This window comes from Poecilia formosa, unplaced genomic scaffold (assembly GCF_000485575.1).
Source record: "Poecilia formosa unplaced genomic scaffold, Poecilia_formosa-5.1.2 Scaffold9, whole genome shotgun sequence".
Lineage (NCBI taxonomy): Eukaryota > Metazoa > Chordata > Actinopteri > Cyprinodontiformes > Poeciliidae > Poecilia > Poecilia formosa.
The window spans coordinates 1,507,576-1,521,308 of record NW_006799948.1 but is presented as its reverse complement, the minus strand read 5'-3'; the positions used below and the strand labels follow the sequence as shown (position 1 = coordinate 1,521,308).

Below are 13,733 nucleotides of genomic sequence, written 5' to 3'. Positions count from 1 at the left end.
GTTAAAACCCCAAAGCTGTACAAAAGCTCTCATATTCCCAGTGGCTCTGTGGAAGCAAAACTCCAGCCTCAGCCTAGCTTTGACGTTGCACTTCCACAGAGCCACGGCATCAAGACGAGGACCAGCCTGGAGTCTGTCTCTTCGTGACAAATAAATAGCCATTTTGGCTTCAGCAATTAAAAAATTTAAAATCTGGCCTTTTGGTCTGTTGGCTTTGTTAAAACGCAGTCCATAAATAAATAAAGAACTGGTAAAAACAACGCCAAAACAGCTAAAAACACTCATCAGTAAACTAAAAAATGTCATCAGTCTCTTACAGTCAATAAAAACATGAAAAACGCTCTCAGACAGACCACAGAAAGGACACTCATTTAAAACCCCTGGACTAAAGACCGATAAAAACGAGTTGGTAGCAATGGCGCCGTGTAAAATCCTCCATTGGAGGTCGCCAGAAGAAGAAAGGACATTTTGGGCTGGAAAAGTCTGAAAATAAACTTTCAAGTGTTGCTACCTTCTCTTATTTAGGTTCATTTCTGGAATTTGGGCATTTGCAATAAAATATTGTGCTTTGATCTAAACCTTTCCACCGTAGTTCTAGTGTTAAGTTATTGTTCTTCTTAAAGGTAAACATCCATTCCCACACCCTCCAATCAGAGCACCTGCTTTAAATGTTTGCTGTGTCTTCTTGATTTTTTTTTTTAAATTTCCAAACCAAACTTCTCATGCCATCCTTTCTACTATGACTTTCTTCTTGGCACTCTGCCATACAGGCCAGACTTGTGAAGTTTGGCATGTTGTTTTACAACCTAATCTGGCTTTAAATTTATTTACAACTTTTTTCCTGACCTGGCCTGTCTGTCTGAGATCAGTGGATACAATTTTATATTAAACTTTTCAGACTTTTCTTTGAAAAAACCTTTGAAAACATGTAACATTTTCTGTACACTGCCAAAATTGTATGAGTCATCACTAACAACCACCGTACACACACACACATATAGAGAGACATCATGGACCAATTTAGTGTTGCTAGCTGACTTTATAAGTTTTTGGGGAGTCAAAAGAAACTGTAGTGCATATATACCCAAACATATTAAGGGTACCATATCATTTGTAGCCCAATGCTTGTTTGTGTCATTAAAATGAAAACTGCATGTTCCTTTCCACTCTCTGCCATAGCAACTGCAGTTACTTCATTGTTGTTGCATTGCAAAATGGTTGTTGAAACAGCAGCGAGAATTGGCGCGTGATAAATGAGGCCAAGCGCTTTGTAATTTTCATATCAATCATGGAACATGTCACCAGCTTCAGTTAGGAGAGAAGGACAACGGTGGAAAAAGGGACGGTGATATAAATGTTTTCTTATGAACCTACCCCAGATGTGTTAGTAATGAAGCCCATGACAAATAAAGAAATCCACATTAGGAATCAAAAGCCAAAAATGCTAACTGATCAACCAGGCAACTGGTTAAAAGTCGCACCGAATCTCGGACGTCTCCGACATGCTGCCGCATCTGGAGCGCTGCTGTCTTTGGAGTCGTGAACCTCCAGCAGATTTACCTTGCAGCGAGATTAAGACTGAATCACAGTTGTCAGCGCGCTTGTCACCGAGTCTTGATGTGGCCGAGAAGACGGCGAGACGCAGAGACGAGGGAGGACGAAAAAAAGGGCGGACAGAATTGAAAGGAGGCCCTCGAGGCCGCATAACAAGTTCTCAGGAGTTCAGGGCGGCAAAAGTTTGCGCCGGTGTGATCTTGTTAAGTGCGGGAGTCACCGAAGGACACCGGACAATTGATTGAACGGAGTTGACTTCAGCACAATTTCCTCCTGGTGGTGACATGCATCAGCCGGGCCATGGGTGCCTTCGTTCTGCAGCTTAACTACCTCTCAGGCCTCACACTGTGACAAATGGCTTCTGTCTCTTCTAATGTAATATTTGCCTCTACTTCTGAGAGCCTCTTGGCTACTCTGCGGCACGTCTGTCTGCCGACTGGTTCATTGTGTTAGCCGACTTCATTCCCCAATCGGCTGTCAATTGGTTGAGTGTCTGAGTGTTCTCAACTGTCTGTCTTTTGTCTCATCCTCTGTGTAGTCCCTCTTACTGCCAGGGTTTCTCAGTAACCTCCAACTCCGTCTGTCTCGCACTCTCCATTTTCTCGGTTTTCCTCCAACCGCTCTCTCTTTCTAATCCCTTTTCCTTCTTCTATTCCCTCATTCTCATTCCCTCTCTGCTCCTTTCCCTCCTTTCTCCCCTCTCTCTCTCTCTCTCTCTCTCTCTCTGGTTTGCCGCCATGTCTGTGCTCCAGATGCTAGCTGTCTCAGCTCCATGGGCTGTGTCTCGGTGATGGGCCCCTCCAGGAATTCAAAGCACCATTCTGGCATTTTCTTCCAAGCAATTGCTTTTCTCCCAGTAATAAAGGAGGAGTAGCTTTAGCGTTTCCCTCTGAATGGGTTTAGTGGCCTTAGGCAAAAACAAGCACAAAATGCACATCCTCGAATCCTCTTGAGGCAAGAGCCCGCCGCGAGTCACTGTCCAGATCCAGAGCCAATTAAGCCATCTCGATCGGTTTTTATTTAATTTATTTGTTTCCATATCTTAGCACAAACAAAACAAAAAAATCTTCGCTGCAAAGCTCCTGACTTTTACAAATCCGTTTGTGTTTTTTTTTTTTTAAGAAATCCGTTTTATTTGCTCTCATGCAACTGGACAACCAGACAGAGGACATTTGCATAAACCCGCTTACTTTGACTGTGACCTATTGGGCCTCGCAGTCACAAACTACTTATGATATGTAAATATTATACACACGCTTTTAATGGTAATTAAAGTCACATTGACACATAATTAATTCACAGTAGACATGGAGCATTTAAGGTGCAATTAGCCATGGAAGCTGGTACGGTGATACTTTGCCTAAATGCAAACTCCAAACACTCTGCAATTTGTTTTCACATTAAGTAAATGTCACAGCATATTAGCATGTTATTATGGGTGTGCTGGGTTTCTCCTTTCTTTGGAGAGAAATGTCTGGTTGTGAAGGTGCAGAAGGAGCAAGAGAAGGAGCAGCAGGGAATAATAGGAGCTTTGATAACCCTTGTGATTTTGCCTACATGCTATTTATGTTACACAATATTTCACATCAGACAAATGGTAATGTCAAAGATAACCCGAGTAGTCCATTATGAGATCTAAAAAAGGAACTAGCCATGACAAAACAAAACAAAAAAAAACATCTGGAAAAAGTAAATAAATCACCTAGGTTTATCCTTACTGTTGGTCTTCATCAATACAATAAAATAGACATTGTTGATGCTCAGAAAGAGGAAATAAATCTCAGTTCTTCCTCAGTACAAAACTTTCACTCTTATTTTTGTCCCCTCTTTTATTCCACTGATATTATACCCATTATCCGAAGTGAGGCTGCAGACGCACAAACATTAGCCGTTAGCACAAGTGGTTGCTAACTTTACCAGACTATTCCAGCCTCATGGCTGGTCCACCGCAGAGCAATTCTTATCATTGGCCATTAACCTTTTCTGCATATTGAATGTCTGTGTTAACATTTCTCATACGATAACAAGGACAAAAGCAATAAAAACTGTAAGAACTGGTCCTGTACAAGATTTTAATTGATGGATTCGCTTCTACATTGACCAGCCCTGGTAGTCCAACCATCATCTGAACGACCAACCAGCTAGCACTGACAACCACAAGTACAACATTTGACTACAGCTCATGTTCATTTCCCATCGATTCTTCCAGCTTGATCAGTTGATGTCAAAAATCTTCCATGAACTTTCAGCACATAAAGATCTCAGCAAATAAGCACTTCATGTCTAAATAAGGAAACTTCCACACAAAAAGAGCACCACAATGACAAGAGCACCCCACAGATTACAGAAAAAAGGAATTGCCTTCAGCTATGCTGCATAATTCTTGAAGAATCCATGTACAAACAAGGGCCCATAGCATTTTAATATTTTATAATCTAAGGCAAAAAATGCTTCTAATTATTTCTAACCCTTATCAAAGCTACTGCTTTGTATGGTTAGCAGCGTAACGACGAAACACGGTATGTTCCTTCCTTAGTGTTAATAGTGCTCAGTGATTCCTTTTTAAAGTATGGAAAGGATTTTTAAAACCTTTAATGGAGTTTTAACAATGTAAGTTTTTGCTTTCTTGGTAGAAAACTAAACCTGCTGGCTGTGTTTCCTCAGGCTATATGCGGGTCTTTCTGTTGCTGCCTGACAGAAATCTGTCCCTCTCTCCTCGCAGATAACATCTACGCCCAAACCGAGACATCCTCACACATTCATGCCCTTACAAGTTTCACATTGGTTTCGTCCAGTTGAGAATAGTTGTACTATTATATAACTAGTATAGTAGTTGTATACTTTCCCCCAGAAATGCACAAGCTTTACTTTTTGGTCCTTAAATACTGGATATGTGAAACAAGTCGATGTAGTTTTTCCTCTCAGTTTTTACCATAATCTGCTTGCCATACCAGAGTTTTCACTTTTTTATTTGTATATATATATATTTTTTTTACCTCCAACTTCACCGTTGTTTAAGTCTAAAGCATTAAATCTTGGTAAAATGCCTACAGAAAAGTTTCATATGAAAGCATGCGCAAAGCAGCTCATGTCAGAATCTATCTGAAATTATTTGCTTTAAAGGTCTCATGAAATGCAAAGACGCAACAGGTTCGACATCATCCTAACGTCGTAGATGCCCCTCAGCAGCCAGTTGTGGTAGTAGTCACCCATCACTTGATTTCGCTGCAGAACTCCGGCAGCTAGTAAAGAGTCACGCAACGCAAAAGGCCACACTGCAAAATGTGGTGCATGGCAACGGAGAAGGATGCAAGTTTGCATCTGTGTCTATTTTTTTTTTCTATGCAGGGGAAATTACACAGAAAGTATGAACTTTAGGCAAAGTTAATACTTGAACATTCAAATTCTTTTTTTCTTGGCTGCTGATACTTGAACTGATGATTTCTAAGGCTGGAATAAATCAGGAATTATTAAAGACAAACAAAAAAAAAAGATGTGAATGATTTCAGTTTTTCTCTTCACTTTCCCTCTCAGACCTTCTCCGCTTGTTACTCTTCCCTTCCTCTTCTTCCCTCTCTGCAGCTCGGATCTGAACCTAAGCCTTCCTACGGTCCTCAGCCATCCTGAGATAAGATTAGCATACTTATTAGCTATCTGTGTGATCTCCCTCATCCGCTTTCTCTTCAGCAGTCACATGCACGGGCTGCGGCCTCATGAATGCATAATTGCACCGTTGGCAAACAAGCCCATGGCTGCGAGCTGCCAGAGGAGGGAGCTAGTGTACAGAGGGCGGTGTTGTTGACGTTGCTTTTTGTTATTGTAATCAGCGGGTGCAGAAGCGTTTTGCTGTGATTACTGTATTCAGCGCCAATCAAATGTTAGAAGTGGAGTTGTTGGGATTTATCTTCTAATTTTTTTTTTCTTAAATTCTGCCCTCTGCTGCACTCCTTCTCTCTACTCTCTACTCGATTCCTTCAAATTGCTCCCATCAATTTTTTTATTTTTATTTTTTACCTGCATCCTCCCAGACGGGAGGATGCAGTGCGGCCGTCGAGTGTCCGATCTTCCTCCTGCATCTCTTATCCTCTCACTGCTCTCCCCTCTACTCTGCTTAGTCTCTCCCTCTTAGAAGGGCCTGAATGAGGATGGCAGATCATGTTAAGTCGGACGCTGATGCTGGATGACAGGCATCATATGAGTCATAGTGGTAATCAGAGAGATTTCTTCTTTCCCCCTGTGGTTGTACGACACACTGGGGGGGAAGAGAAGTAGCCTTTAGTTACAAACCGTGGCTAAGCATCAGTACACTACTATGTTCATAGTAAGTTTCTGTCTAGTCATTCAGACCAGTATGCTCTCCAAAAGTACCAAAAAAACAAAACAAAAGACACAAAGACAAAACTTAGCCACAGTTAATGAATTACACAAGTTATGTTGTAGTTCTAAAATCGTACAAAAGTAGTTCTTTGTTGAATTTAAGCAAACATATGTAATATAATATTATGCTGTCAATTTGTTGTTTACCAAATTTCCAAGTGGAAATGATAAGGTGATTCATTAAAAAAACAACTTCAACTTAATAATTAAAAGTAAGCTATGATTCAGCAGAATTCAGTAACGTTGTTAGCAGCTATAACCTGAATTATTCTATTTTTATTATCTTAATGGTCTCACTTTATCACATTAGACTTTTTTGTTCTTGTTGTTGGTCGTTTTTACTTCAAGACATTTACATTTTTTGGAGCTGAAAGAATGTACAGCCAGAACAACTCAGTGAGTTTCAGGAAAGTTTTCATTCATTTTACAGCTTTTTATTTTATTTTATTTTTTTGGTAGACATTGATTTTGACATTTTGCTGTTTTAAGACCCAGTTTTCTGCAGACAGTGAATCACATATTACTGTCGACTTTGGCAAAAACAGGACGTAGAGAAATGATTGATTCTATAACTAACAAAAATATCCCACATCATAACACTTTCACTGCCGTGCTTTACAGCTAGTTTAAGACATGCGCCCTATGTTTACCAGGAAATTATTGGAGATCATTTGGACATCAGCATTTGTATCATGTAAAGGCTTCACACTCTCGTTATTAATTTAAAAACAGCCCGTCATAGCATTTAAATCAGTTTCAGGTTAGTGTTCTTTCACCGGGTTTTCAGGCATCCTGTTGTGGATGTGATGCTGTCTGGGATCACTGCCCTGTTTCAATCAGTGCAGTGCAAACAGAGGGCGTCACGGCTGACTTTTCCAAAAAGATAGAAACAAATCAATAACTGTGGCTGAAAAAATATTTCACATCAAAATAATACCATCTTCCTGCTTGATACTGTCAAGCAGGAAGGTTTCTGAATATTTTAGACTTTATTAATTCTGAATTCCTGCTGATTGTTCTGTTTTTGGAAATGACAACACTGAGATATTTCTTTATCAATATTTGCAAGACACATTGTGCTTACTTTTAATTGCCAAATATCAAAGTGCTGGCTGCATTTCAAATATATATAAATAAGGGTTAATTTAGCAACGTAGATTCATTTTCTTCCATATTTGAATATTCTGGTAAAGAACCATGAGCTCTAATGTAAAAATAATGCAATCATCTGAAAAACAACTTATTTGATGTGAATTTTTTATTTCCTCAGCAAAAGTTACAGTTTACGGCTCCCCTGTTTTAGACTACAGATCAGTCTCCACTGTTTACAGCGTTTTATAAGGAAAGTAATAAGCTGCGCCTCCATAAATATAGAGACTGATTAGGAGAGAAGGGGAGAACAGAGCTGCTTAGAGAAAGGGAGACGCTGGGAGAGCAGCGACCTCTGTCACAGCGACATATATTCACCACAGGTGGGGCAGTGGTCAGCTGAGCGCCGAGGATGAAGCTGAAATAAATGGAACTTGGAGGAAACGAAAGGAAACGCAACGCTACGGGAACCAATTAAATGAAAACAAGGAGGGGAGAAAGCACAGCAGAGAAGTTTGAACATGAATTATGTCCGATTAATCTCTAATATAACGAGCCAGAGTAGCTGGAGCTGGTCACTGCAGCCGATTACCGAGCTCCAGAAAGAGTAAAATGTGTTGCTAGGTGAGAGGTTGAGCTTTCTTGCACTGAAACAAACATCCAAGCTCTATTGATTGGACACAAGCACGGGATCAATTGACATGGCTAAAGGCACCACAAAGTAAGAAACGGGTCCACCACCTTCCTCTTATCTAAAGGCTTTGCTTCTCATAATCCACCCCCCCAATCCTCCACCCCATTGATTAACCTGAGGCTCAGGTGATTGCAAAGCAAACTGAATCATCTGCACACTGTAAATAGGAAGCGAAGGAATGAACGATGAGGTAAAACTGTGTGTGTGTTTGTGTGTTAGTGGATAGGATCTTTAAATTGCACAGTTGTGTTTGGTTGGCTTATTTATTTATTTTTTTTCAGCTGGCCTCCATTTCTCACATGTAGCAGACTGAGCGGCCGTGTGCCAGCTGGATTTCTGCTCAAAAGTGAGTCACATGCAGCTTGAGACAGATAGGGGAGGCAGGCAGGAGGGAGAGATAGGAAGGTGCAAGGGTACCAGAGAAGTAGCCTAAGGAAGTGTAGTATGTGCGTGTGTGTGTGTCGGGAGGGTGATGGTCTGCATACATTTGCCTAATAATTGCATCGTTGGAACATGCAGTCTTTACAGCTAAACGAGGCTCATTCAGAAATATAATATCCTCCTAATATTAGTTCAGTATTTTAGCAGCGTCTTTTATGTGGTTCATATGGCTCACCACCCAGAGTGACATCACTCTTTGGGCACCACAAGTACTTCAACAGAATATTGTGTTACTTATTCGCAAATACAGACACTGGGAAGTGACAGAGTGCACATACAAACACTCTGAGAAAACATTTGGGATGGATGAATTTGTGAAAACGAACGAAGATTAAAAAAAAAAATTAAAAAAACGTAGAATGATCACAAGCGATCAAAAAAATGTTTTGCATGTGTGTGGATGTTGGTGATAAACCTGCACATAAACTTTTTTGTTCAACTATAGAGTGCAATTCCATATACTGCCACCTTACTGGCCAAGCAAACAGCTACCTATGTAGAAATCATAGAGATATCTGGATCGTTCTATAAATTAAACATTTCAATTTTGGGCACAAAGATATTCCCTTTTTTTAAGAAATACCATTTAATCATTAATCCGTTAAAGTGGACATCATGTTTCAATGGTTTTATTTGAACAGCTTCATTAATACTTAAACATATAAATATTCCTGTTTTGTAGCTTTTTCTAACAAAATATAAGCCAAAACATATTACAGTCATTGTGGGGGGGTTTTAAAGGGCCAAACTGAAAAATGTCAAAATAAATAAATAAGCAGGGTGTGGATGCTGAGTGAGCAAACATGAATCAAACGGAAGCTCAAACACAAAATGTTTCAAAGACGACGTGTTTTTCTGTTGCTATAGTGATTTGCGTCATTTATCACTGGCAGACAACTGAAGCCCCGTTTACACGACAACAATTTCGGGGGAAAACGGAAGAGTTTTGTTGCGTTTGTAGTGTACATTTACACGAAACCACCGAATGTTTTCTCTGACAACGGCACAGATTGAAAACGGGTTCCAGAGTGGGACGTTTCTGAAACGTACCGATGTCCGTTGTTGTGTAAACAGAGAAAATGGATCTTTTCTTCCAGAGAATCCCCAGCTCATGCATAGTATGACGCAAAACATAGCTGCTTCCTACAATCCACAGAAGAAGAAGAAACTACTCACAATGCTGGTGTTACTACAATTCGTGTTTTCCCATCAGATACGGTTCCCTCAGCGTCTCTTCACCGCTCCGCACCGCCCAGTTGGCAAAATACACGGCTGCTTGTTCAGCCTCTTATTTAGAGAACTACGGACCAGCCCCGGCTCCAGACGAGTTTAACTCGACTTGTTTTGGGAGGGAAAAATGAGTCTACGTAGCTGAACATAGACAACATCAATAGCCTACAGGCTACTTGTTAACAAGCTTAAGGTGCTGTATTGATATTAGCTAATCATTGTTTAGCTATCATTACCTGCATCCAACAGCTTTGCTCAACTCAGTCGGTTAGTTTGGGGGGGAAAATGTGCAAAGTTATTTGCGTTTTGCTGGTTTGCTGCCATGATTCTAACACACACCTGCGCAGCCACGGGACAGGTGCAAACCCAGCGCGATCGTCTCAGCGTTCATGTTGCGTTTGAAGGCGGCTCGGAAAAACAGGTTACGACTTGTTAACAACGGATTAAACTGTTTTAACTGCTGAAAAAGGTGACAGAGGACACGGATATAGGAAGTGCGGAAGCTCCTATTTAATCAAATTGATATAGGAATAACAGACTGTTGGCCATTCCAAGATAAAAACAATAAACAGCTTCCAGTCTGGGGTCTGCTACGGACACCGTGAAAGGTCAAACAAGGTGTTTCAGCAAAGTTATCCCACTTTTTTCAACTGCACTTGCTAATCAGACGCACACAATGCGTGTTTTCTCCCAATCTATGGGAGAACGGTACCTGATGGGGAAACGCGAATCCACGTGCCTTCAAGTAGAACTTTTTTTAAACACATGCACACATAGTTTCAAAGAACCTAGCACATACTAGGCACAGCGAGAGCACTACACGTTTTCGATGTGTACCGTTACTGTGTAAACAAAGATTGCAATTAGAATGTTTTCATGTAAATGATCCAACAAAAACGGAACAAAAATTCCGTTTTTGTTGGATCATTGTCGTGTAAACGCCCCCTGAGACAGGAGGACAGGTTGAGGAATCAGAACCGAGGAAAAAAATGTTGCATTAGAGTGAAAGAAATTAGAAAAGGCTGAAATTTGTGACCATGTTAGTTTAACAACAATGCTACATATTTTGACACGGTTTTCGAATTTGACACGTTGATGTTTTAACGTGTGAATTCTTGATGCCCCCGAAGACGACCACAACAACATCCGTAAAGATGATTGAAAACCCTTGGGGAAATTCCAAAGCGAGGTTGTCATAATTCATGCATGAAAGGGCGATAATGAGGAACAGTGCCAGATTTATGAGGATGCAAACCTCTGGGTTAGTCGGGTTTTATCGCCTGCCTTCATAAGATTCATCTACACATACAGGTAACATTGATTGGTGGGTGAAGATCAGCTTTTAAGGTTTCTAATTTTTGTCCTGCTGAAAAAGTTTTTGAATATTTCTATTGACATAAAACTCACACCATGTCTTTGTAAGAACCCAAACATTCAAAGAGATCAAAGCAAATTTTATCCACAAATGAAGTTATATGGAATGACACAGGAGGTAATTATAGGACATACATTTAGTAAATACTTTGTTTTAAAGTATTTCTAAGACTTTTCTGGTAATAACTTCTTCAAGACGACTCCTGTATACTGACAGCTGTTAGGTAAATTGCTCAGGCATGATTTTGGTCTGTAAAAGTGTCTTTAACATCTTCAACTCTAAACTTTGGTTCTTTCCAGAAAAATGTCCAATTGGATACAACTCAGGTGATTGACTGGGCCATTTCTAGCGGTTTCACTTCGTTTCTCTGAAGCCAATTGAGAGTTTCCTTGGCTGTGTGTTCGGGGACCATTTCCTGCTCGTAAATTCACACTCGTTTCTTCTCCACGTTCTGACCAAAGACTCTCTCGGCAGATTTCTCCATTCGCCCTTCCTTAAATTCTACCTGCCAGCAACGTACGCCGTCTGGCAGCACACAGCATGGCGTTCCGACCTGCACACATCACATTGTGTGTAATGTGTTTCCTCCAATAACATCCTAAGCTTTGGTCTCATCTTACCAGACTGTGTTCTCCTTATTTATCACTGGCCATTAAGCTTCAACGTGCTTTTTCTTCAGTAGTGGAGTCTTGTGCAAAGGCCATTTTGGTTAAGGGTATTCCTTGTTGTCGTAGGAAAATTGTGCCTATCTGACTTTCAGGAGTATTTCATTTGATTTTTTTTTTCTTTTTAAGTTTTTAGTGTTTCTGATAGCTTGCAAATCTGAAAATGCATCTATTTGTTCCTTCTTTGGCGAGTTTCCATAAGGCTCGCCCTGGGTGCTATATGTACAAGATCCGCCACTGCGCGTTTGGTATCCCGCATATGTTTGCGTTTTGGAACCCTCAAAGACTCGATCAGGCACCAATTCACGCGTGACTTTCTCCAGCTACTGCTGCTTTCAGACGTACCGCATGGGGCCCAATACGCTCCGCTGGTAAATTACTGAGGGGTTAGGAGAAATCATCACTATTCAGAGTGAGTCGCCAGAATCACTTGCGTGATTTCCATGTGAAATCCTCCCCACATGACACAGTCACCCCCACTGCGCAGCGGTCAAGTAAATAATAAAGACATGAGCGACTGGGGGGGGGAAACTTACCGCAGTAGAGAACCAGCAGCGCCGTCAGGAGCACCACAGCCCAAAAAGTTGACGACATCCTCGGCCAGCGAGTGGCATCTTTGCGCCTTGCCGACCTCGGCACTGAAGCCATTGATTACCACAAAGCAGCACTTCCCGCTTTGGAGAATAATAATAATAATAATAAAAAGAGCAAGGATTTTGTTTTAAAGAATGTATCTCAATTTTTTCTTTATTTTATTTTATTTATTTTTCTTTTTTCTTTTTTTTGCTTTACAATCCAACTCGATTTCTTAGTGCGCTCATATCTCCGTGAGTAATCCTGCAAAAAGGCATGACAAAGATCCAAGAAACTGGTAGGAAAGCAGCCACCACTGCGCAAAAGAAAAGGTCATATCATCCTTTAGGAAAGCCAGAGGAGAAATTTTTTTATGTCTTCAAGAAGAAAAAAAAAAAAAAAACCAGAAGAAGAAGAAAAAAAGCTAACTCGGTCCGCTTCAGTTATCACAAAGTGCCACGGAAGAAGACTCGGCTTCTGTCAAATCAGGCACAGATTGCGCTCATGGAAACCTTAAACTGTTCAATCATCTCTACCGCAGCGTCGTTAAAGCTCCATTCACCTGTGGTATCTTTCCACGGCTCTCCACCAGCTCGACTCAAACAGAATAGAATCCCAAGAGGGGGCTTGTCCGCGCACACACACACACACACACACACGCACGCACGCACAAAAAGAAAAAGAAAAGAAAACTCCTTTAAGGTGACCCTTTCAGCTTGGAATGGATTAGGACCTTGAACGCCGGAGGAAAGCAGAAGGGACCGGCAGAGAGACGGAGACTGGGAGAGGAAAAGAGCGCAATGTGCGACTCTAAGTGATCGTGGCCAAAGTAAACATTCGGATCAGTCAATATTACGTCAGCGAGAAAGCCGCGGATATCACTACAGACTGGTGCCGTTACGCCAATACCCAATGAAAGCTGCGTAAAATACGGCTAGAAGGTATTGAGCTGGGGTGTGTGTGTGGGTGTGTGTGTGTATTTTCCCCAATACCGCTTCCAGCCAAAATCAATATAAAAGAACCATCCAAAAGTGGCCCGTCGATTCAAATCATAATTTCGAAAGATTATTGCGTCCGGACGACGTCATGTAAGTCTGTTTTATAGGCAAAATCTAATTGATAACACCGATTTCAGCTCTTCGTTCGGCTCGAACACGTAAGTGAAAGTTCAATCATGTTCACCGGAGAACTCGCTTCGATTAGAAATAAATCCTTTTTTTTTTTTTACTGCAGCTTCGAGAGCCACAGCGTTACCAGTTCTGACGCACCAAATCTATTATTTTGTTCCGATCGATGGGGGCAGTCCCACCAGCTGAGTCTGGGTGCAACTGGAGGGCGATGGAGGCAAAAAACAAACAAACAACAAAAAAACATGTCCACAACAACAAAGAATATTTCACACTGCAGTGCTTTACAATATACTCAAACCCTTTGAACTTTTCCTTCAATTCATCCCCCAATAAACACACTTGATTGAAGGTCTTAGTGGTCCATGGAGCATTAGTGAACAGAATTTAGACAAAGACCAGTGTTAGGTCATAAAAATCCAGCCACAATAATCTGTGGCTGTGACCAAGAGTAGCTCATAATGATAGCAACATGGTGCATGTGTGACAAGCAACTTGGACCATTTAGTGCTTTATAGACCAAAAAACAGAAATTAAAGTCTCATTTAAAAAAAAACAAACAAACAGGAAGCCGGTGATACAAGAACAAGAACTGATGTGCCTTTGAA

The 13,733-nt window shown here is 41.0% G+C and overlaps 1 protein-coding gene across 2 annotated transcripts in view; it reads right to left on the bottom strand.

Annotated features, from left to right (window-relative positions):
• The window catches only part of tafa5a (TAFA chemokine like family member 5a), a 159,084-nt gene extending 146,138 nt beyond the window's left edge, over positions 1–12,946 (bottom strand). The window contains exon 1 of one of the 2 annotated variants that reach the window (XR_478102.2): positions 11,962–12,926. Coding sequence is in view for 1 of the 2 variants with exons in the window: in XM_007577908.2 (XP_007577970.1) it covers positions 11,962–12,073 (112 nt within the window). In the remaining variant the exon portion in view is untranslated. Of the gene's footprint in view, positions 1–11,961 lie in introns of both variants that reach the window. The other variant, XM_007577908.2, reaches the window with a different exon arrangement.
• Between the last annotated feature and the right edge of the window lie 787 nt (positions 12,947–13,733).